Source organism: Mustela nivalis (genome assembly GCF_964662115.1).
Source record: "Mustela nivalis genome assembly, chromosome: 9".
Lineage (NCBI taxonomy): Eukaryota > Metazoa > Chordata > Mammalia > Carnivora > Mustelidae > Mustela > Mustela nivalis.
In genome coordinates, this window is record NC_139028.1 from 49,021,641 (window position 1) to 49,047,210 (window position 25,570).

The following is a 25,570-nucleotide window of genomic DNA, read 5'->3' on the forward strand; positions in this document are numbered from 1 at the left end:
TAAACCATGACACGTTTCTATAGAGACTAACAAGTGAAGGGAGTACTTGAGCTCATATTTGCTCTTACCAACGTATCTATCTATCCCCAAAGTTGAGACCTTGTTTCAGTGGGCTGTAGGCATGCATGGTGGACAAGAGATAAGGCCTGGACCCTGAGAAGTGGGAGAGTGGATCAGAGGACCCCGCAAATGGCCTAAATTCCTCATGTGCTCCATCCTCAGGAGATCAGATAGAGAATAAATATCCTGCTATTCAGGACAAGATAGTAGGGACAATTGCCTTACTTCCCCCTTGGCTCTGAGAAGAATTAAAATAAAAATTCTCCCTTCATATCTAATGTCCATTTGGATTAGAACAGTAAAATCCTAATGTGTATGTAGCCCAATAAACCCATAGACAAAAATTTAGTTTAGAGTGATTCCAGGTTCATGGCACCCTCCTGTTGTTTGGAAGAGGAAAACGAAAATCCTCTCTTGGAGGACACGTTGTAATCCCCAAAGGATTCCTCTCTACAAGACACCAAGGAAAATGAGCTCATATTTTTAAAAATGATGAAACAAAATGCCACAAGTACATGTTAGTAGATAGAAATCATATGTCCAAAAAGTATAACACAAATGTTTCATAAATTTAAAGGAATAAAACAGAGCATTAAAATAATGATTAAGGGACAAAGGACAATCAAACTTCTCAGGGCTTTTTGGAAAACGGGCCCATAGAACTTCTCCAAATAAAAGAAACAATATCATAAACTTCGCAGGTTAAATAGCCATAGAGAGAATAAATGAACTGTCACATTGAACTGAAATAATTTTTCAAAATGTGGCATAGAGAGATGACGATATGGAAAATAAGAAAGATTGAAGAAATAGAGTGGGTAGGGGGAGGAGTTCTTGCATTTCTTCACATTAGCCTTACATAAGGAAGGGGGAAAAAGAAAGAGTATAGGCTATATCATATTTGAAGAAAAATAGCTCAAATTCAGAGATACCAATAAATCCCAAGCAATATAACAAAAATTCACAGTGCGAAACATCATAATTTGCTTACAGAAAACTAAAAGCAGAGACTAACATGTAATAAAAATATTAAAAATATTTCAAGGAAAGAAAGGGGAGGGGAAGAATCAGACAAAGAGGGACAGATAAACAGGACACGATGACACTGTGGTAAGTCACTCACCATAACTGAACTCAGATCTCCAGTTCAAAGGAAAAGGCTGTCGGCCTGGGATAAGAAAAGAAAACAGAGCAATAGGCAGTTTTCAAGAGATTGACTAAAAACTGAAAGATAAAGGAAAGCTGATCATAAAGAAGGTGAGAAATATGGCAGAGAAATTCTAACCAAACCAAAATTATTCCCGATAAAATAGACTTTAAGATAAAAATAATTCTAGGCATAAAAGGAGTTACTAATCCTTTAGAAAAGGTCCATTTGATTATTTCTCTGATTGGAAAAATTAAAACAAACTCCTATTTAGGGAAGTTTTAGATTGTTTTCTGAACAAAAATGGAATTCGTTTTGGTGGTAGACATAAGCCACTTATTAGATGTTTGGCCTCAAGAAATGTTTAAACTTCCAGAACCTCACTTTCTTAATCAATGAAGTCAAATAATATCATCTAACTCTGATTTAATAATGACAAATAATTCATCTAAAGCATTTAGCACTGTGCCAACCACATAGCTCTATAGTTGTCCAGATAGGCAAGGAAAAGGCTGATAGTTGTACATTGTAGCATCTTCCCATAAATAAAAAGATTAGGCCTATAAATTTATTTTGGTCAGAAAAATAATACTTGGGCTGTCTAGTTTAATTCAAAGATAGCTATTCCCTATAGAAACCTCACTGCTCCCAAGGCTTGTTGTCCTCTGAAACTTCATTAAAAGTAACATCTTTGATGTCAACCCAGAGAGAAGATGTGGAGAAATATCCATTTTTGCCATGTTTTGCTGACACAGGATTGCTCTGAGATCAAATCAGAAATTCATACAGATGTGTTTTTTGATCTTTAAATCAATAAAGATAACCATAAAGACAACCATAAAATTGCTCAAGGTTCTTACCTACCTAATAACTATTAAGAAAAAAATATTTACTTCATTTTATCTTTGCCTACTGGTCTTCTCCTCCAGTGCTTACAGCTAATAATCCCAAGATCTTTTATGTCTTAGGCTAGTACATCATATCCTATGATTATTCTTTAAAAATATATTTATTGAGAAAAGACTCTTCTCTTATAACATGACATTTTTAATTTCTAAGAAACTTACATTTATTAAAATGTAATTGGACAGTAGTTTTATGGTGACAGGAAGTCAGGGATGGAGAATTACAAAATTGTAACTTCAAAGCTGTTCATTCTATCCTACCCATCCCAATCCTTGCTGGAATCATTGTAATGAAATTTTTGTTTTTGTTTTTGTTTTGTTTTGTTTTTTAAAGTTGTGCATGCACAGCTATAAAACCTAAATACCGCTGAGGAGATCTAACATTTCAGCCCATGTAGCTTTTGCTGAGGTCAATGGCTTCCTCTTCCTCTCACTGAAAGACTATCATTGGCAAAGTGTCGATACGCGTTCTTTCCACTTCTATCACCTGTAGGGTGGATTGCATGGCTGCTCAGACAGAGCAGCTGTGGAGCAATGGTGTGCTTCCTTTCCAGCAGTAGCGTTAGTTCCAGATTATTCTCACATTTGACCAATGGCTGTCATGAAAGCACAACTTATTTCTTTCTGACTGGAACGATATTTTTAGATCTGTGACTGAGATGCACAGCCTGGGAGGTTCTGTCGACAGAACCCTGGTCTGTCTCTCCTCACGTTTTCCTCTACCTCATCCTCTTCCTCCTCATTTTGGACATAGGGAGCTTCAGACCTGTCATGGCACCTCTCGTGGCCCCAGGGTCTTCACTTGTTAAATGGGGATAGTTATACTGTAACCACCTCATACAGTGTTAAGATTATGACTAATAATATGTAAAAAACACAAATCATTGTGTATACAGATATATATATGTGAATATATTATATATATTATATATAACATGGATATACAACACATGTAAGTAATTTGTGCCTCAAATTGTACCTCATTTTATACCCTATGCATTGTCCCAGCCACGTCCCCTTTTATAATCCCCGTATGGCCAGTTATTGCAATTAATCATCTCTCTGCCTTTTTTTTTTGCTGCAGCAGATAGTACTGGCCTTGACTTATATTAAGACTTCCATTCTTATATGTACAATAAAAGCACATTAATTCCCCACCCACGTAATCTTTAAAATGATTTTTCCGGTGTCTATTGCAGCTAGTTATTCTTTGTGAAACTACCGAGGGATGTGGGTCCGGTAAAGAGGAATGCTTTTTCTTTTTCTTGATTCTTTATTTCCTAACTTGTTCCCTACTCTCTAAAATCTTGGCAGATATTTTATGGAGAAAGAATTAATGGTGAAATTTTTTAAAAAGATTTTATTTATTTATTTGACAGACATAGATCACAAGTAGTCAGAGAAAAAGGCAGAGAGAGAGGGAGAAGTAGGCTCCCCGCTGAGCAGAGAGCCTGATGTGGGGCTCTATCCCAGGACCCTGAGATCATGGCAGAGGCTTTAACCCACTAAGCCACCCAGGCACTGAGCCAAAGGCAGAGGTTTTAACCCACTGAGCCACACAGGCACCCCAATGGTGAAATATGTTTACAAAGTGTTGTGTATCTGCTGCTTGGAGATTCATAAGGCACTTTTGGCATGTGGAAGGCCTAGAGGAGTTTTGAATTACAGGAATTTTTATTTTTTTTATTTTTATTTTTTTTTAAGATTTTATTTATTTATTTGACAGACAGAGATCACAAGTAGGCAGAGAGGCAGGCAGAGAGAGAGAGGAGGAAGCAGGCTCTCCACGAAACAGACAGCCCGATGCAGGGCTCGATCCCAGGATTCTGGGATCATGACCTGAGCTGAAGGCAGAGGCTTTAACCCACTGAGCCACCCAGGCGCCCTGGGATTTTTATTTTTTAAAGAAGTTTTTAGGGGCACCTGGGTGGCTCAGTTAGTTAAGCATCTGACTTTTGATTTCGGATCAGGTCATAATCTCAGGGTTGTGAGATCCACTTCTGCACTGGGCTCCACACCCAGTGTTAAGCGCTGTTAATCTTAAGCAGGCTCCACACCCAGTAGCAAAGTGTCCATTAAGATTCTCTCTTTCCCTCTGTCTGCCCCCTAAAAAAGAAATTTTTAAATAAACAAGTAAAAAAATTTTCTTAACACATTTCCCAAATTAATTTGACAGCAAAATACTTTTTTCCTCCTTATTGTTCATGAAATATTTGTATAATTTGTATCTATTTTCTTAAATTAATAAACATATCTCTCTTAATTTTATAAATTATCAGATTATCTAAATAAGTTCTATTTTAATTTATTATGATGTCAGTGTATTTTGGAGGAAAGTGATAGGAAGTATTAGGGAACAAGATTTCGAGAACTTTTGGTTGTCTTTTATTTTTTAATATAGTTGAGTTAATTTGCAGCCCATGGATTTTTCTCTTGAGAGGAAGAGATCTGATATAACTAGTCTATTAGCTGATCTATATTACACATTGAAAAATTAAATCAACTTTATTTTTTTTAAGATTTTTAAAAAGATTTTATTTGTTTATTTGAGAGCAAGAGCAGGAGCAGGGGAGAGGGTTGGAGAGAGAAGGAGAAACAGACTCCCTGCTGAGCAGGGAGCCCAAAGCAGGACTCCATCCCAGGACCCCAGGATCATGACCTGAGCTGAGGGCAGATGCTTAACCCACTGAGCCACCCAGGTGTCCTTACAATCAATTTTAAACATGTTAGTGTACTCTACTTTCAAGGGAAAAACATACTGAATTTTTTAAAAGTTTATATTTTTGAAAGGTCCAGGAAAGAGCACCCATCTTTTTCTTAGAATTCTCTTATACCCACACTCCTTCATAATGAAATTTTTATTAGTCATCAACGAAGTTTAAAAATTAAAAAAAATATATATCAGGTGGAGCTCACTTCTATTATGTTGTTGCAGGACTTTGGAGAGTTACCTTTATTTTCTATAATCTTCTCACAAAAGAAAAAAAAATAGTAGGAATATTGCATTCCTTTATAGAGCAGGTACTAAGATGGGAGAAAATCACTGCTCATACATTAAAGGCAATGGATTTTACACATTAGTCACATTAAATACATGAAAAATGACTTACATAGTTCCCCTTTCTGCCTCCCTCAAAAGCTTAGATGTTGTCAAATTACCAACAATTTCATTCTTCATCTCTCCTCCCAAAGCAACAAAATTTTGTTTCTCCATATGCAAAAAGTATTTCAAACAAACAAACAAACAAACAAACAAAAAAAGCAGAGAAGATAGAGGCTGGGAAGATGGCAGAGTAGGAGTACCCTAAACTTGCCTTAGTCCCATGGATACAAATGGCTAACCCTCATTTACATCAGAGTAAATAACCCAGAAAACAATCTGAAGATTGGCAGAGTAAACTCCACAACTAAAGGTACGGAAGAGGACACATCATAGAAGATAGGAATAGTGATGGCGTGGTTTGGGACCAAAATGGCCCTGATGCTACTGACCAATGCTAGTGGTATAAAACAGACTGAATAGTCTGGAGATGACCCCCAGAGATCACTCTGGGTTTCCTGGACACTGAAACAGTTGTGACCAACCATCTCCTTTCCCTCTTTCTTCCAAACTCAGCTTTCCATTGCATGGGTGGCTTTTTTGCTCCCTGCAGGAGAGACTGCAACTTCCCATGGACATCTAAGGAGTCCAGATACAGGCCTCATGACTGTCCACAATGGAGAGGAAACCAGTGATGTGGAGAAGGGTGTAAAACAGACTTTCACACCAGGAAGTTCATGAACAGAGACAGAACACCAGGGAGTTCATGAACAGCCAATAACAATTGGCTTTGGAAGTGAGAGGGGCTGAGAGAGAGGGGCTGAGTGAGAGAGTTCTTATAACAAGTGGGACTGAAAGCCTGGGATTATAAAAAGCCTGGGCTCAGCTCACTCAGCTTCCAGTGGGAGAGCCTGGAAAGCTTTAGGAAGCTGAATCCCTACCCTTAAAGAGAAAGCACCACAAACAGTTGGCAGAGATACAGTATAGAAGCACCAGTGTGAAAGTGCTAAAGGAAGAAGGAGAGTGATTTACTCATTTCACAGTGTGCCCCAAAGATCAGGGATCACAGGAAGATGCCTTCAGGGACAAAGGAGCTTCCAGGTGCCAATTCCCTCTTCTCTCCCGACAACTTAACAACAGCCACCTGTAGAACCAGCATAGCCCTGCTACCTAACTTGCTTACACCAAGCTCCATACCCCTGTGGTTCAGCAGATCTGCCCCTTCCTGTCACATTTGCCTTACTGCCCGTACTACGGGCCCCCTCCTCCAAGAAGAGGTGCACAAACCTCACCAGCACCATTCACCATGATCAAGTGGGATTTATTCCTGGGATGCAAGGGTGGTTCAGTGTTTGTAAATTCATCAACATGATACATCACATCAATAAGAGAAAGGATAAAAACCATATGATCATTTGAATAGATGCAGAAAAAGCATTTGACAAAGTACAACATTCATTCATGATAAAAGCTCTCAACAAAGTAGATCTAGAGGAAACATACCTCAACATAATAAAGGCCTTATATGGGGTGCCTGGGTGGCTCAGTGGGTTAAGCCACTGCCTTCGGCTCAGGTCATGATCTCAGAGTCTTGGGATCAAGTCCCACATCGGGCTCTCTGCTCAGCAGGGGGCCTGCTTCCTCCTCTCTCTCTCTCTCTGCCTACTTGTGATCTCTCTCTGTCAAATAAATAAATAAAATCTTTTAAAAAAATAAATAAATAAAGGCCTTATATGAAAAACTCACAGCAAACATCATACTCGATGTACGAAGTGGGAGTTTTTCTCCTAAGGTCAGGAACGAGACAAGATTGTCCACTCCCATCACTTTTGTTCCACATAGTACTGGAAGTCCTAGCCATAGCAGTTAGACAACAAAAAAGAAATAAAAAGCATTCAGAGTGGTAAAGAAAAAGTAAAACTTTCACTAACTGCAGATGATATGATACCATAAATAGAAAAACCCTAGAGACACCACCAAAAAAATACCAGAACTGATAAATGAATTCAATAAAGTCACAAGATACAAAATCAATGTACAGAAGTCTGCATTTTCATACACTAATAATGAAGCAGCACAAAGTGACATTAAGAAAACAATCCCATTGGGGCGCCTGGGTGGCTCAGTGGGTTAAGCCTCTGCCTTCAGCTCAGGTCATGTTCTCAAGATCCTGGGATCGAGCCCCACATCGGGCTCTCTGTTCAGCAGGGAGCCTGCTTCCCCCTTCTCTCTCTGCCTGCCTCTCTGTCTACTTGTGATCTCTGTTTGTCAAATAAATAAATAAAATCTTAAAAAAAAAAAAGAAAGAAAACAATCCCATTTACAGTTGCACCAAAACAAAACAAAACAAAAAATGTATAGGAATAAACTCTGAAAACTATAAAATATTAATGAAAGAAATTCGAGACAACACAAGGAAATGGGAAGAGATTCCATGCTTAAGGGCTGGAAGAGCGAGTATTTTTAAAACACCTATATTGCCCAAAGCAACCTATGCATTTAATGTAATCCCTATCAAAATACCAATAGCATTTTTCACAGAACTAAAAAAAACAGCCCTAAAATTTGTGTGAAACCACAAAAGATCCTAAATAGCCAAAGCAATCTTGAAAAAGAAAAACAAAATTGTAAGTATCAAAATCCCAGGCTTCAAGTTATATTACAAACTCTAGTAATCAAAGCAGTATGGTACTGGCATAAAATAGACACATTAATCAATATAACAGAATAGAAATAAACCCATGCTTGTATAGCCAATTAATCTTTGACAAAGCAGGAAAGAACATGCAATGAGAAGAGAGGTCTCTTCAACAAATGGTGTTTGGAAAACTAGAAGCAACATGCAAAGAAATGAAACTGGACCATTCTCTTACACCAAACACAAAAGTAAAATGGATTAAAAACCTAAATATGAGATCAAAAAAATCCTAAAAGAGAGCAGAGGCATTAATTTCTCTGATATCAATTATAACACATTTTTCTAGGAATGTCTCCTGAGGTAAGGGAAACTGAAGCAAAATAAAGTATTGGGACTACATCAAAATAAAAAGCTCTTGCCCACTGCAGGAAACAATTAACAACACTGAAAGATAACCTATGGGATGGAGAAGATATTTGTGAGTGACATATCAAATAAAGGGCGTTATCCAAAATATATAAAGAACTGACACAACTCAACACCGCAAATCAAAATAATCCAATTTAAAAATGGGCAGAGGATCTGAATAGACATTTTTCCAAAGAAGACATACAGAAAGCCAATAGACACATGAAAAGATGCTCAACATCACTCATCATCTGGGAAATATACATTAAAAGTATAATGAGATATCAACACATACCTGTCAGAATGGCTAAAATAAAAAAACACAAGAAAGGAGTCTTGGCTATGGTGTGAAGAAAAAGGAACCCTCATGCACTGTTGGTGGGAACACAAACTGGTGCAGCCATGGTGGAAAAGAGTATGGGGTTTCCTCAAAAGCTGAAAATTGAACTACCCTAAAATCCAGTAATGACATTACTGGTTGTTATCCAAAGAAAACAAGAACACTAATTCAAAGGATACACGTACCCATTTGTTTATTGCAGCATTGTTTACAATAGCCAAACTATAGTAGCAGCCCAGGAGCCCAGATGTCCATCAATAGATGAATGGAAAAGAAGTTACACACACACACACACACACACACACACACACACACACACAATGGGATATTATTCAGCCATAAAGAAGAATGAAATCCTGCCATTTGCAAAGACTTGGATAGAGTTAGAGCTAGAGAATATAATGTTAAGCAAAGCAAATCCGTCAGAGAAAGACAAACCATATGATTTCATTTATATGTGGAATTTAAGAAACAAAACAAATGAACAAAGGAGAAAAAAGAGAGAAAGAGAGAAAAACCCAAACCAGACTCTAATAGAGAACAAACTGGTGGTTACCAGAGGAGCAGTGGGAAGGGAATGAATTAAAAAGGTGATGGGGATTAAGAGCACATTTATCCTGAGGAGCACTGTGTAATGTATAGAACTGTTGAATCTTTATATTGTACCCTTGAAACGGATAGAACTATTTATCAGCTAAACTGGAATTAAAATTTAAAAAGAATACTTTTGAAAAAAAAAATTAGTGAAAAATAAAACCCAGACAGCTGCTTCTCTCAAGTCCTTTGCACCACATTCCCATCTTGCTTCTCATCTCACGCTGGACCTCTCAGTTGACCTAACAGGACATTGCAAGTGCTCATTGATGCCAGTAACTGATCTTTGTGGCCCTCCACAATTCTTCAGCAAGCCTTTTCTGTGTCACCACATCTGATTGATCCTTTTCGAAGTGAAGGAAATCAGATTTGGCAAAGACAATTATCTGGCTTGTACGCTCAACCCCAGTAAATGTCTAGAACCCCAAATTCTTGTCTCCTTGCCAAAAGTTGTTTTGGAACACCAAACACGTAGGGAGGGTGCTTGTGGGGGCTGTCGATCGTAAAGCAGACAAGAAGCAAAGAGGTGTGTTTCCTAACTGCTCTTCCCCTTTGCTAGTCAAATAAGGTGTCCTTGTGTCTGTTTTTTCTTATAGGAAGCAGATTTGAGTAAAGAAGGGGACAGCAGCATAATTCCTGGGGACAGGACCTGTGCTTTTCTATCTCTAGGACTTTACACGCAGAAGATAATCAATATATGCGAATGATGGATGTGTTAGATAATCACACGAGAGAGAAGCCCTCTCTGAGGACGGGGATATTTGTCTCCTGTTCACTGCTGTCATCTCCAGAGCCTGAAAAGTGCCTTTTATAGGATAGATGGTAAAAATTTTGTTGATGAGGAAATGACAGGGATTGGTCCAAACAGAGCATCAGTCCTAACAAAGAAAAATTCATAAATACAATTAGCAGGAGATTGAATGAAGAAAGTGAGCTGAAAATTCCCAGAAAGTGTAGCTGGCGTGAATACATCCGTAAGCCAAAAGGCTTTGTTTCTTTCTATTTCCCATTATTCCTGCTGGAAAGATTCTTTTTCCAGATATTTTTATATCTTGCCTCTTCATTTAGGTCTCTGTTCAATTGTGTATGCACTTCCCTCACTATCCCTTTAAACTGCTGATGCAAAATTTCAAGTATATGTAAAAGTAAACAGAAGAGTAAAATGAACTTTTATGTACCAGTCACCTAGCTCCAACAATGACTATGTCTTACCCTTTATTATTATTTTTATTTTTTTTAAAGATTTTGTTTATCTATTTGGCAGAGAGAGAGATCACAAATAAGCAGAGAGGCAGACAGAAAGGGGGAAGCAGGCTCCCTGGTGAGCAGAGAGCCTGATGTGGGCCTTGATCTGATGTGGGCCTTGATCCCACGACCCTGAGATCATGACCCAAGCTGAAGGCAGAGGCTTAACCCACTGAGCCACCCAGGCACCCTGTTTTACCTGTTTTTTAAAAGCACTTATCCTGTATGACATTATAGATCTTTTTATATCTTTCTTTATGGGCTAGCTCCTCTTCCACGAGAATCAACCAAGAAGCCAGGGACATTTTCTGTCTTGTTCATTTCTGTTTCCCTGACACTTTGCACACAGTCTAGCACATTGCAGGTGCATAAAAGCACTTGTTCAATAAGTGAATGACTAATTAAGAGAAGATTGCACTGGGTGTAGTGGAGTCTAAAATAGTTGTAGAGATTTGCAATGATCTGTTTTTGCAGTTGGCAGTATTTATTTTTAAACCCAACTTTCTTACTTAATGTTTATATTCTAGATTTGTTTACATGGTGAGAAGTGGTAAAATCAATTCACATATTTTGTTTATGAGTCACTGATATTTTGAGATTTCTATCAAGAATCTAATGTACTAATCAATTAATTTTCAAATATCTTCTGGTAGCTTTGTTTTCAGGTTGTTCTTTTTCTGTTCAGTGAAAATATCTTTATGAAAGCATTGTATATCAGGCAAATATAAAGAGACATATCCTAAATTCTGCTATTTAAATACACTTTAAAATCATCTGCCAATTTTATCATTGATATTTTTAAAGAAGATCTTATCTTTAAAAGGATCAAAATATCATAGTCATTCTTTCATCCCCTCAACCTATGTAATGTGATTTTAATATGAAGATGGAAAAACTTCAGTAATGTCATTTTTGATGTCCCAGTGTCAATTTTATCTTTGAGTCCAAAATAGTATCACAGAAATCATTGGTACACAGAGCACATTTGTTAAGTGAATAGTCTGTAAAATGTGAAGGAGATGGATGTAATAAGAATCAGGCATATTTTCTGTATGTGATCTATCAGTATTTTCTGAATTTCTGCTGTGCTTAGAATACTACCTCAAGCATTCAAACTTTGATTTTTTTTTTTTTTTTTTGAGGTACAGCAAGTAGCTTTTTTATAGGCTATAGTGTTTTGTTTTTTTTTTAAATCATCCAAATTCCTTTGAAGATTTAAATATAAACTGTACATGTGGTGGTTTTGCTGGTCTGAATTCTGCTGCAGTAACTAGTGAACTTTGAAATATCCTGAAAATGTGTAAGACACAAAACAGATTTCTTTCTTACTCATGAAGTAACTTTTGTGGGTCCAGTGGCTCCAGAACAGTTCCCTTCAAGGATAAGTCAGGCATTCAGTTGGCTTTTGTCTTCTGGTTCTACTCATGGCTTTTAGTTTTCATGGAAGGGACAGAACTTTTACCTACCTTATTCCGAAATAGCAAGTATTGCCTCTGCTCACAGCCCTGTGATCAGAATTAGATGTATGGCTCAATATAATCACAAGAATTCCAAGAAGTATAGTCTGTAAGTGTCCAGGAGGAGTGGAAACCAAATATTGGCAATGACTAATGGGATACAACTTAGATTGCAGCCATGGAGCTCCGAGGTCGAAAGACTGTCCATTCGTCCATTTTACATTTAACCAGTAACACCACAGATGTCTAATAAGTAAGTACTAAAGTAAGTTAGGCACTGTTGCGGTCACTTCTCACAGTGAAAGCGATGTATATCATAAGGTTGATGACATAAATGTACTTTTGGGGATAGTTGCTATGTTTTAGCAAAGCTATTTATTTTAAAATAAAAAAAAAGAACATGACAAGGCAATGCCTTTAAGATATCTTTCACAGTAAGATACCTGGAACTAGGTAGTCTAGAGAGGCTATCTTAATTCTCCAGCCATCAACGGTAAGTATGAAGTCCATCAGGACAACATTTTAGGTATCAGGATGAAGAAAACAAAGGGAGGGATAAAAAGCGCTACTTTCAGCTAAGGCAGCTTTCTGCAGGAAGCCTTCTAGTTTTTCTAATAGCACTGCCATTTACATGATATTAACCAGAACAGAGTCACACAGTCAAAATAAATGCAGTTTGGGGTGATGGAGTTTGGGTGATATAGTGGTTTGGGTGGACACTTTGCTTCCCTGAATAAATTAATGTTTTGTTATTAAGAAAGAAGGGGAGACGGTAAAATATCAAGTGAACGATTAACAAGTTGTGCTGTAGTTAAGGACGTCACACATGCACACACACACACACACACACACTTGACTATACAGTCTCAAATAAGTAGAGATTCCTCTGAGATTGTTCTCCAGTTGTTTCTGTACTAATAAACCTCACTAGGGCCAGAGGGAAAGAGTTTCCTTTTTTTTTTTCTCTCTCCTTCTACTTTTCTGTTCTCAGAGTAAATGTTACAGTAAATATTTCTGCTACTGACTTTGCCATTAAAGAGAACCTTATTTATTGAATTTAGACACAGTAAAGCAATTGATATTTTAATTTAGTTAAATACAGTAATATAATATGATCAGAGCTTTAACTTGTTCTTATATATTTATCATGGCCCTATATACATTTCTCTGTACTTTTAATTAAAGTTTGCCTCAAAAAGGGAAGGCTTAGAAACAGATGTACCTGTTTTAATATTGAGACTTCATATACATTTCTTGTTACTTTAGTTTTTTCAGTATGAGAACAATGAAATAACTGAGCCATACAGAGCCTGGAAACAGGATTCAGCATGTGTGCTACCTATTACAGAGAATTAATTTAACTTATTTCATTTCCCCCACCTTTGTCTGCCTTCTCAACAGGCTATACATTGACGGTCCATTTGGAAGTCCATTTGAGGAATCATTGAACTACGAGGTTAGCCTCTGTGTGGCTGGAGGCATTGGAGTAACTCCATTTGCATCAATACTCAACACCCTGCTGTATGTTATTTTGATCCATTTTATTAATTCAAATAGAGAACTCTTAGTATGAGGTAATTCCTCATAGAGTTTGTCTACAGTAACCCCCCCTGCCATGTACAGGGGGAATACATCCCAAGATCCCCAGTGAATGCCTGAAACTGCCAATAGTACTGAACCCTACATACATTGTGTTTTTTCCAATACCTACGTGTCTGTGATAAGGTTTAATAAGCTAGGCACAATAAGAGATTAACTACAATAACTAATATTAAGATAGAACAATTATAACACTATAGTGTGATGAAAGTTATGTGAATGTGGTATCTCTTTCTCTCCCTCAAAATATCTTATTGTACTGTACTCACCCTTGTTCTTATGACGAGGTGAGATGGTGAAATGCCCGTGTGATGAGATAAGGAAGGGGAATGATGTAAGCATAAGGCTGCCCTTGACCTTCTGACAAAATGCCAGATGGAGAACCCTCTGCCTCCCAGCCATAGGCGACCCGACGGTGGGTGACTGAAACCACAGAAAGTGAAACCACCGATAAGGAGGGGCTACTGTACTTGTTTTGCTGATTTATTTACTGATTGATGAGGGTGAGAATTCAATGATTCTCAGTACATGATGCATGGCTTTCAGCACGCTGTCTTAATAAAGTATCACAATCAGGCATTCCTCTATCCTTGCAAAGCCGTTCCAGCAGCCTTCATCTCTGTACTTCCTCCTAAATGCTAAGGGGCAGTCTTCAGCCATTCTGTCAACAAGTGTCTTGAGCACTTGTGTGCCCATCCATCCTATAGTGACTGGTAAATACTGCAATGCATGAAATAGGGTCCCTGCCCTTAAATAACTTGTATTCAAATGGAGCAAACCAAATATAAAGCAATAAGACATTTATAAATAATATTATTTCCGAAATATCAGAAGTCTGATAAAAAGAAGAGAGATTAATGGGATATGGAAATAAAGGGGTGGGGTCTTTGTAGACATATGGTCAGGAAAACTTGGCTGGGCAGATGACAAATAAGCACATGATTCCACGGTATGTTACTCCGCAAATTTATAACAGACCGAAGAATAGAAATTTCAAATGTAAGACTGTTTATGTAGGAAATACTTTTTAGTTATTTTTAGTTCCAAGATTATAAGCAAAAATTAATGGATTAATAATGTCATGAAAACACAAACAAAATAACAGTAGGAAATTATTCTCAAATCAATTCCTTTTCCTTTTCAAGTAGACCTGATTTGCATTAAGAGTCTTTTATGGAGTACTAAAGAAGGAAATAATAAAATTGAAATGATGTGTTTGAATAATATTTTATTTCAATTTTAAGCACTTGTTACAAATGTGGGACTTTTTGGAGGTTCTTAGAAAAATAGCCATATCCCAAGCCAGAAACCATTTGTTTCTGAAAACATACTGCAAGTTATTTGGACACTTAAAGTCAAGAAAAGGAGAAAATATTTTCTTAACCTCAGGCCACTTCCATAATTATGAATAGGAATCCAGACTTGGAATTATGAGGCCCTGGAATGCATTACATAGTAGGTGACTGTTACATCTCTTTCTTTAGTGATTTTTAAAAGGGGAGTAAACAACCAGCTTTCTGGAATGGTGTTGCCTCATTTTGCCTGGAGGCCAGGGCACAGCTAATGACCACTGGCGCCCTGCTGAGTGATAGCATTCACTGAAAATAGAGAACTTTTTTTCTGAGAGCCTGGGCTCATATTCCCATCCAGGAGTTTAGTTTATTGCCTTGAACTGAAAATAGGTGGTATACTTAAAATATTCACACGTATAAACACTTAAACTCGTGGAGTAGTACATCATGCCTCTGAGTCTATGTATTATATTTTAAATTCATTTGGGAGTTGTAGTAAGTGCAATGACAAATGATAAAAGATGATAAAATGATACATGCAAATGACTGGTTTTTCATTAGTAAATGAAAAGCAAATTTTCAAAGACATGAGGTTTCTTAATTTTTTTTTTTTTTTTTTTTTGGCCATCCTAATCACTATTGTGTTCTTTTAATTTTAAAGGGATGACTGGAAACCATACAAGCTTAGAAGACTGTATTTTATTTGGGTGTGCAGAGACATCCAGTCCTTCCGTTGGTTTGCAGACTTACTCTGTGTGTTACATAACAAGGTAAAATTAGGTTTGTTTTTCCTTTTGCAATGTTCTTAAATAAAAAAATTATTTTTTCTAATTACAAAATCAATAAATGTTCATTGTAGAATAAGCCAGAAAATAAGGCAGAGAAATTGAAAGAAGAAAAAAAATCTCTTAAACTTCAAAGAACAGAAGTAACATATTAATAATTTAGTAAAATATTTTCAGATATTGGTAAGTGAGAGTATATTTATATATCTATGATATGTTTTAACATGAAAATGCTACTATTGGGGTACCTGGATGGCTTAGTGGGTTAAAGCCTCTGCCTTCGGCTCAGGTCATGGTCCCGGGGTCCTGGAGCGAGCCCCACATCAGACTCTGCTCAGCAGGGAGCCTGCTTCCTCCTCTCTCTCTCTGCCTGCCTCTCTGCCTACTTGTGATCTCTGTCAAATAAATAAATAAAATCTTAAAAAAAAAAAAAGAAAAGAAAAAGAAAATGCTACTATTTGTGTTTTAACATAGAAATGTAGGGATATGGGCAATGATACATGTGTATGAGGATCAGCAAATGGTTGTTACTGTACTTTCCATCCTGTGTTCTGTTAGCTCTAACCTCTTATTTCTGCCTTTAATATTCCAAATGGACCATCATCCGGCTTTGGGCACACCAGGCAGAATTTCAAAATCCCAAATTCTAAGTTTTAATTCTTAAAGATATTTTTTAAAAGGCCTTCTTCATCTATCCTACATGTAGCCTTTTATTTATGTATTAATATATGCATCTTTTATTTTTTTAATTATATAAGTAATACACGTGCATTTTTCCTGCAATTTTTTTCCTTTTCCTTTTTTTAAAGATTTTATTTATTTATTCATGAGAGATGGGGAATGGGGAGCAGAGGGAGAAGCTTTGCAGGGAGCCCAGTGCAGGACTCCATCCCAGGATCCTGGGATCATGACCTGATCTAAAGGCAGATGCTTAACTGACTGAGCCACCCAGGTGCTCTTCCTTTTTCTTTTAATTGTAGGATAGTTGACATGCAGTAGTATGTTAGTTTCAAGTATACAACATAGTGAATCAACAATTACACACTGCAAACTGCTCACCACGATATGTGCAGTGATAATCTGTCACCATATAAAATTATTATTATATTATTGACTGTATCCTCTATACTGTAATTTTCAACCTTGTGACTTACTTATTTTGTAACTGGAAGTTTGTATCTCTCCGTCCCTTTCACCTATTTGACCCCTCCCCCCAACCCTTTTCCCTTTGGCTGCCACAGTTTGTTCTCTGTATTTATGAGCCTGTTTCTATATGTTTGTTCTGTTTTTAGACTCCACATATAAATGAAATTGTGTGGCATTTGTCTTTCTCTGATTCATTTCACTTCATGTAATACCCTCTAGGTCAACCTATATTGTTGCAAATGACAAGATCAAATATATATACATATATTCCTTATCCATTCATGTGTCAGTGAACACTTAGGTTGCTTTCTTATCTTGACTGTTGCAGACGATCTTCAGTAAACATAGGGGTGCATATATCTTTTCAAATTAGTGTTTTCCACAGTACTTACATTTCCACCAACAGTATGTGAAGATTCTCTTTTCTCCACATCCTCACCACCACTTACTATTTCTTTTTGATACTAGCTATCTAGACAGATGTGAAGTGGTATCTCATTGTGATTTTGATTTGCATTTCCACTATGACTAGTGATATTGAGCATTTTTTCATGTGCCTCTTGGCCATCTGTGTGCCTTCTTTGAAAACTGTCATATAATTCAGATAAACCAAATCCTCCCTTACTACTTTCCTCACCCGATCTGTATAACCAGAGGCAACCATGAGTGTTCTATAAATTCTTCCATACTATTTGCATTGTTCTGTGAACTGTTTATTTTGAACTTATCACTATGTCTTAAACATTTTTAATAATAGTACATATAAAGTTACTTCATTCTCTTTACTGCTGTAGACTATTTTGTAGTATGGATGTACTCAGTGCTTTATTTAACCATCCCTTAATGATGGATATTTACTTTTTTATTACAAAGAACAGTGCAATGATGGGCCCTGGGTGGCTCAGTCGGTTAAGCGTCCAACTCTTGATTTCATCTCATGTCATGATCTCAGGGTCCTGGGATTGAGCCCCACATCAGGCTCCATATCGTGCATGGAGTGTTCTTGAGATTCTCCCCATCTCCCTCTGCCCCTCCCCCTGCTCATGTGCTCTCTAAATAAATAAGTAAATAAAATCTTTTAAAAAAAGGAGCACTGCAATGAATATAATATCATACATGTCTTTTTATTCAGATATTCATTTATTCAGTCTGTCATTCTGTCACTCATTAAATATTCACTCATTGCCTACTATAAATCACAAGCTGTTCTAGGACCTGCAGCTACAGGTAAAATAAAAATAAGAAGCAATTTTTTTTTAATCTCATGTGATTTCCATCCTAAGTGGGGAAGATAGAGAGTGTCTGGGTGGCTCAGTCAGTTAATCATCTGCCTTTGGCTCAGGTCGTGATCTTGGGGTCCTGGGATCAAGCCCCGTATCAGGCTCTCTGGTCAGCGGGGAGCCTGGTTTTCCCTCTCTCTCTGCCTGCTGCTTCCCCTGCTTGTGCTCTCTCTCCTTCTGTCTCTGAATAAATAAATAAAATTTAATAAAAAACAAAGTATGAGAGGCACTTACTTTAAAATGTTATATTACCAACAGTTAATATAAACAGTGAGATCTCATTCTATTTTCTCCTAAATGCAAGTGAGATTGAAACTCTCTTTCTGTGATTATTGACCAGTTTTATTACTTCTGGGATTTCCTAATTCTGCCTCTGTTTTTGTAATTTTTCAACTTTCTTGAACTGATACACAGAACCTGTACATTTTTTTAGGTAAAATGATCCAAGAGGTGGACAGGCACATTTGAATAATAGATGCTTTATAAGGCATAGGAGTGGGGAAGGAAAGGAATAAAAGAAAGAAAAGAATAAGTGGCTGGACCCTCAAAGGAGCTGAATCTTAAGATTTATGTTTTCTTTCCATTTCATGTCTTTTGATGGATGTGCTTTCCCCTTAGGAGTCCATGGAGTAAATAATATAAAAGCTTATAACTGTGTGAACAATACAGTGATACAAAGACCTCTGCATCTGTGTTTTGATTTTTCCCACCAGCAGGGTGAACACCAGTCCTTCAGTTGTGTCTGGAGAATGATGTGTTTGCAACTGTGTTATCAAGTTCAGTGTGTGTGTGTGTGTGTGTGTGTGTGTGTGTGTGTGTGTAAGAGAGAGTGTAAGAGAGAGAGAGAGAGAAAGCAAGAGCAATAAAGCATAGGGACTTTACATACAGTCTGTATAAGAATACCTGAAAGTGTTTTTGAAAACCAAATGAAGATATAGTCTTTCAATCTTGTTCCAGCTATGAGTTCTTTCACATCATTCTAGAATGCCTCGGTCAAAGCTATCTGGGTTGCTCCAGTCACTCTGTCTTGGTGTCAGTCTGTCTGCAGTGGTGATAAAAGTGGATCTGATGTGGATCTTGCTTGGCCAGATTGTCCAACCTGGTGATGGAAGTGTGCAGGGCCAGGTGTCAGGTGATCTGGTACCAGATCTGCCAATATCAATGGTGTGACTTACTTCGAGTCCCTTTACCTCTGTAAGTCATATTGGGAAAGTCGAAATGAAGGATCAGGGCTCCATCAGGCATTCGGAGTCATTTACAATGGAACAGTGGTTTTACCATATATGAACTGTGTCCTTGGGTAAATCACTTAACCTCTATAAACCCAATTTATGTTTTCAATCTGTAAAGGAGGCTAACAGCACTTGAAACCTGATGTGAGACTCAGCTTTAACGTACCTAAAGTATTTATCATTTTGAAGGCATTTAACAAATGATTGCTATGATTCCTATTAGTGATCTGTAGAATTCTTTCCAGGACTCACATCCTGTTATTTTTTATTTGGGAGAAAAATGAGGAGGAGTATAGGCAGGATAAATAAAATTGAAAAACATAATATTTGTGCATGATCCTACAATCCTAATCTACTTGCAAGATTGTATTGATCCACATGTCTGTTTTCTTACTGTTCCATTAGTTGGAGAACATTGTGCCTTGAGTAGATATTATTGTCTTCAGTAATGGGTAAGTTAAAGTGGAGACATTGAAATCATTAAAAAACATTATCCAAATTTGTACAGTTCTTACTTGGGGCAGTAGACACCAAACACAGTTATTGATGCAGGAGTCACAGGACCGATCTCAGAATAGCATCCTGTTAGACATTTAAGACGAGAATCAACACAAGCCATGTGTTTTGTGAGGTGCTATTCTATACTTGCATGTAGAAGTTTCTATTTCTTCACAGTTAAAAACTCATAAACTCTGATTCATTTCAGAAATGGCCTAAAAATGAATTTAGCATTTGGATATAACTTGAAGCAACCATTTGATGGGACATAACTAATGATTATATTTTAAGAATATTATGGGAGCTGAGAATCATCACATCACTCTTAAAGTAAAATGTGTTTTTATTGGGATTTTATATTCAGAGTTTCCACCTATCAGAAAATGTATTATTTCAGATCTGAAAAGACACCTGGGGAATGATGATGTTCAACGCTACCTATCACTGACCTGATGAAGAAACAGAGGCCAAGATGAATCAGTAACTCCTTAGAAGTCTCAGGGCCAGACAATGGTGGCGATAGAAACAAGTCAGTTACCTGCCAAGTGCTCTTACCTTCCATTGTAAGGTGTTCCAGAGTGCTGATGCAGCACTTCCATACATCATCCAGTGCTCATCACAAGTGCCCTCCTTCATCCCCATCACCTATTTCACCCATTCCAGTGCCCACATCCCCTCTGATAACCATCAGCATGTTCCTTGGAGCTAAGAGTCTTAGTTGGTCTCCCTCTCTCTTTTTCCCCCTTTGCTCATTTGTTTTGTCTCTTAAATTCCACATATGAGTGAAATCGTATGGTATATGTCTTTCCCTGACTGACTTACTTTATTTAGCATAATACTCTCTAGTTCTATCCATGTTTTTGCAAATGGCAAGATTTCATTCTTTTTGATGGCCAAGTAATATTCCACTGCATGTGTGTATAATGTATGTTGTGTGTGTGTGTGTGTGTGTATCACATCTTTATCTATTCATCAGTCAATGGGCACTTGAGCTGTTTCCATAATTTGGCTATTATAGATAATGGTGCTTTATAAACATCATTATACTATATAGAAATAGCACTTTAAATCAGCGATCTTCTTGCTGCAGTAAATTCCAGCAAACCTTTCCATCTCAAGCAAACCCACTATGCTGATTAGGCTCAAGAAATGGTTTGGCTTTTGAAGAAGTGCTGGTCCTGTCACCTCAGACGCTCAGATCCACACCTGTTATCCGAGGAGCCCACCATGCTCTTGTATGCCCCTCCTTCTCTTCCACTTCTGATGCCTGATCCTTAACTTTTAACTTCTCCTTATTTCAGGATCTTGAAAGGTGGCCCTAAGAAGAATACTTTTATGAATAAAAGAGTTATCTTAAAAATTATTTTTAAATTTTTAAATATTTCAAGTAACATATAATATTTTTTAAAATATATTTTAAAATATTTTTCTCATTTAAGCTTTTATTTAAATTCCAGTTAGTCAACATACAGTGCAATGTTAGTTTCAGGTACAAAAATTAAAAAAAAAATAGATTTCAGGAGTTTGGAGTCAGTCAGAGTCAGGTCAGTTACTAGTAGGTTTATCTTAAAATGAAAATGAAGAAGGTAAAAGGAAGCATATAGGGACAACAACCATCCTTTTAACCTCTTTGTTGAGTTTATTTTCCTTTAGATGGTATCTTTTTTATTTTACTTTTCAAGGTATTGAAATATTCACGATTTTTTCCCCCAGACTATTTTTTCTTTGGCAGGTGTATTTCCTGCCTCATACAGTTCTGTACAAGGAAAACTAGGGCTGAGTAGGAGGAAGGCAGGAACAGGAACAGAGCCTTTCGTTTTTGTCTTGTTTGTTTTGTATTGTTTGATTCCTAGCATGCATATTATTTATCACTAATTTAGTGTTGGTGTTGTTTTTGTAAGAAAATCGTGCTCTTTATGAGTGAACTCTTGGCTATAATTTAGGGATTCAGGAATAAAATACGAGATATGTGGAAGGATTTCGGGGAATATCAGTGTGGTATTTAGCATGCTTGATTCTATATCTGTAATGACAACAGAATTCTTCTCTTACACTACTGCTGCTTACGCTAATTGTGCCAGGAGGCACAGGTTATTAATGCTAGAATCTGGCGTGTATATTGCTTGTAAATGTTGACTGTGATTAGACCAGATACATCTTAAATTGTGGAATCACGTATGTTAGAAGAGGAGAAAGTCTGAGTCTGCAAAGAGAATTCACATGTCTATTTACTTTTATGTCCTCTCAGTTTTGGCAAGAGAACAGACCTGACTATGTCAACATCCAGTTGTACCTCAGTCAAACAGATGGGATACAGGTATGTGGTTGGATGTTTTTATAAATTAAACAAGCCCCTTGGTAATACAAGATTTACTGTAGGAGCTGTGCTGGAGGAAAATTTCTGCAGGTGGTTTGAAGAGAAGTTTCCCAGAGGAAGGCCTCTTTTGGAGTGTGTCCAGAAAACCCATGGGCTGTCCTTGAAGCCAACGGTGTTATGCCTTTCATTTGCCCTCCTCACAGGAAGCTGGTACAGACCTTTGAGTTCATTTCTCTCCTTTTCACTGTTGTCTTAAATCCTTTACCTCTAGAGATTGGACCAGAAGCAAACAGTGTTATCAAGGGGAGTTTTTAATGTGGAGAGACAAGATAAGGACATACCTAATTAAGTTTATTTCTTCTCTTCAAGGGAACCTAAAAATGTCATAATAGCCATCACACATTATTTATTAACTGTGCTAGACACTGTGCTAAGCATTTCATATTATCTTGTGTAATTCCAACAGATCCAAGAGATGGATGTTGGTGATATCCCCATGTTCTAGATGAAGAAACTGATGTTTACAGATGACAGTGAAGGGTTACATAGGGGTGTCACTCTGGGGATGGATACTTTCACGAGTTATATTTTAGTATTTTCCATTATATGTTTTCTAAAATACTTGGGATACAAAGTACGAATGCTTGTCAATAACTTCAAAACTAGTCTAACCCTGTTTTTTCTAGTCAGATTTCTACCCCACTTGGTAGGTTAAAAAAAAAAGAAAAAAAAATTCACTTTTACTATTCTCATGAAGCAAGTCAGTATCATTCTTCCTCATGCTATGGCTGTAATGAAGGTTCGGAGGGTACGTTGCACTGGTTCTCAGTTTGTCTGCCTGCCATCACTTTGCCCTCTCTTCTCACTTCCCTTTGACCCTTTATTGCCAATCCAGATCTAATCTCCTGTTTACTGCAAACACCAGCCCCTTAAAAGTTATTTGTTGATAGACCCAAGATTTGGAGCCCTTCTGTCTTAGACTGTCTTGCCTAGGATCATTTCCCCAAATTTATGAGGACAGTTTGTAGTATTTTACTCATATAATGAGCCAAATATGATGACTGTATTCGCAGTGCAAAAGCACTTCAATAACGTTTATGTGTAGCACCCGTTTTGAGAGTAGGCAATTAAAATGCATTCTTTAACACTGCGGTTGTTAAAAATGAAGCAACAAACTAAAGTCTAGGAAAATCAGCCATTTGTAATAATGGCACTCAAGAAGTTAATGGATTTTAAAGGAAAAGAGGAAGGAAATGATGCTTCGAAATGACTGTACTTAATAGCTTGCCATTTTATACTTATATTCTTGATATCACAGCAATTTGGTAGGAAGCCACAGTACCAGTAGAAATGATGTTAGAGAAGTCGGTTATTCGTCCAACCCTGTGTCATATAAAATATAGTGATTTCTTTTTGGCAGAAAATAATTGGAGAAAAATATCAAGCACTGAATTCAAGACTTTTTATTGGACGTCCTCGGTGGATACTTCTGTTTGATGAAATAGCAAAATGTAACAGAGGGTAAGTACTGTTGCTCAGGAAATGTGCCATGTGGCTAATGATCAAATTAAAATATTCTCAAGTCATTACATGTAGTTTTTAAAGATGAATTGGGTAATGGGTTTACAACTTACAAAATCGCTTAAACACTCAATTATCACTAGCAAAGGAGGAGGCAAGGGAGGGACCACCTCACATATCTGGGACACCAAATCATTAGAATTTGGCTTTGAAATAGTCTATTAAAGTATTTATGAATGAAACTCCCCTACCGACTTTCAAATTTCTGTAGACCCGTGTTAAAATGGGTATTCATTCCAACATCCTGTATCAGGTGATCACTGGAAAACCTTTTCAAAATCACACTGACAAATAAAGGAGTTCTACCAGCAGTTCCAACAATGAATGCACTTAAAAATCAGATTTTTGAACTTTTCTATGAGAATGAATAAATTTTTAAAAAACCCTTAGTTGTACTATGCAGTCTCTAAAACAGGAGTATTTCCAAACATATTTTTTTTTCTTGGAAGCGATAATCCTCTGAGGAATCTTAGCATTATGGAATACGTATCTGTGATCTGTAGAGATGACTGTGGAAGGAGAGCGTTCACTTGAGGGCACATACTAGCCAACACCTTTGTCTTCTGTAAACTTGTAGTTCAGGGCACTGGTCTGTGAGAATTCTCAAAGCAATTTGAAAACCGTATACCTACTCAGACATTTTAAATTTGGCATTGAAGTAGTTTCATCAAAAGTTTAAATAGTCACAGAACTCTAATTTCTAACACATTGCACGTGTTGACATTTTGAAATTCGTGTAACTCTTTAAACATGCCTACTGGAATTGGAATATCAATTTTTTTGATACTAACCTCCTATATTGGAAAGTTATACAAACAAGCTTTCATTAGCATTTGGAAATTTTACCTTATTTTTTCTACTTGAACTTGTATTTCTGTCCTTTCAACCTGTAGAATTTATCAAAATTCAGTGTATTTTTACATTTGAACTAATCATATTTTTGTTGCTTAGGTAAACATACTTCTCCAGTAAGAATGTAGATAAATTGAAGACTTAATTTTTAAAAATTCCCTTAGACCCTATGGCTCTTCTAGGTCGATCATGATAACTCGTAGTATATAGTTGGTCAATTCATAATTTAAAAACTACATTTTTATAAATATAAAAAGGATATCTATAAATGAATTAAGTATCTGACTGGATGAAGAGTTTTAAAAAAGCTTCAATTTATGAATTCGTGGATGACTATGATTTATTGAAAGAATCACTGATCATCATGGTCCTTTGACTCTATCTTCAGAGGTTTTGTTTCAGGAATTATAGTGTGGAGCCCTAGGAGCAAATTTTAAAAAGTAATATAGCTACCCATGAAACTCAGGTTGTAGTTATATTTGAAACTATTTCTGTATTTCCCTTCTCTTGAGGAAGTAGTTTTGGGTTGAAGAGAGAAGCATTACTTTGGAAACAGAGGTCCTGTAATAAGGCTCTAGTTAAAGGTGATCTATAGTCTTAATAAAAGGTCACACTAGTTTTGGTTATTTTTCTCCCATCTTTCTCCAGTATCTTCCATCTAAGACATGATAATCTTGTTATACTCACCTGGGGCTCACCATGGACCATAGACTCCTTTCTCTTTAATGATATTCAGCGGACTTCTGACAAGCATTCTCGTATTAATTTTTATAGTGTGCTGATGAAAACTTGGGAATTTTGTTGTTGTTGCTATTGTCTTTGCTCAATTCTAAAACCAAACAATTCTAAAACAGGAGAGGATCACTTATAAGAAATTAGATTGGGATTATTGATATCTTTGGTTACGCCTTAACAATTCTAATTTGTTAAACTGTTCATGACTTAGATTTTGTATGTTTATTTGGTTGGTGGTTCATTTTCTTCAAACAGCAAAGCTGCTTTAAGAAGAACAAGTGTGCACCATCTACTGTTGACATTTTGTACAACACGTTCACTTCGTGTTTTTGCTCTGGACAGGCACCTAAAACACATTATTTTTAAAAAAAAATTTTACATGGCATATTTAGGAAAAGAAAAGATCAACATCTTAAGGG

The 25,570-nt window shown here is 36.9% G+C and overlaps 1 protein-coding gene across 1 annotated transcript in view; it reads left to right on the forward strand.

The window, feature by feature from the left end:
- Positions 1-25,570, forward strand: part of NOX4 (NADPH oxidase 4) — a 79,203-nt gene that overhangs the window by 36,846 nt on the left and 16,787 nt on the right. Inside the window, exons 7-10 of the mRNA XM_082682357.1 lie at positions 13,236-13,355; positions 15,387-15,495; positions 21,915-21,983; positions 23,404-23,504. Of these exons, the coding sequence (XP_082538483.1) occupies positions 13,236-13,355; positions 15,387-15,495; positions 21,915-21,983; positions 23,404-23,504 (399 nt within the window). The remainder of the gene's footprint in view (positions 1-13,235; positions 13,356-15,386; positions 15,496-21,914; positions 21,984-23,403; positions 23,505-25,570) is intronic.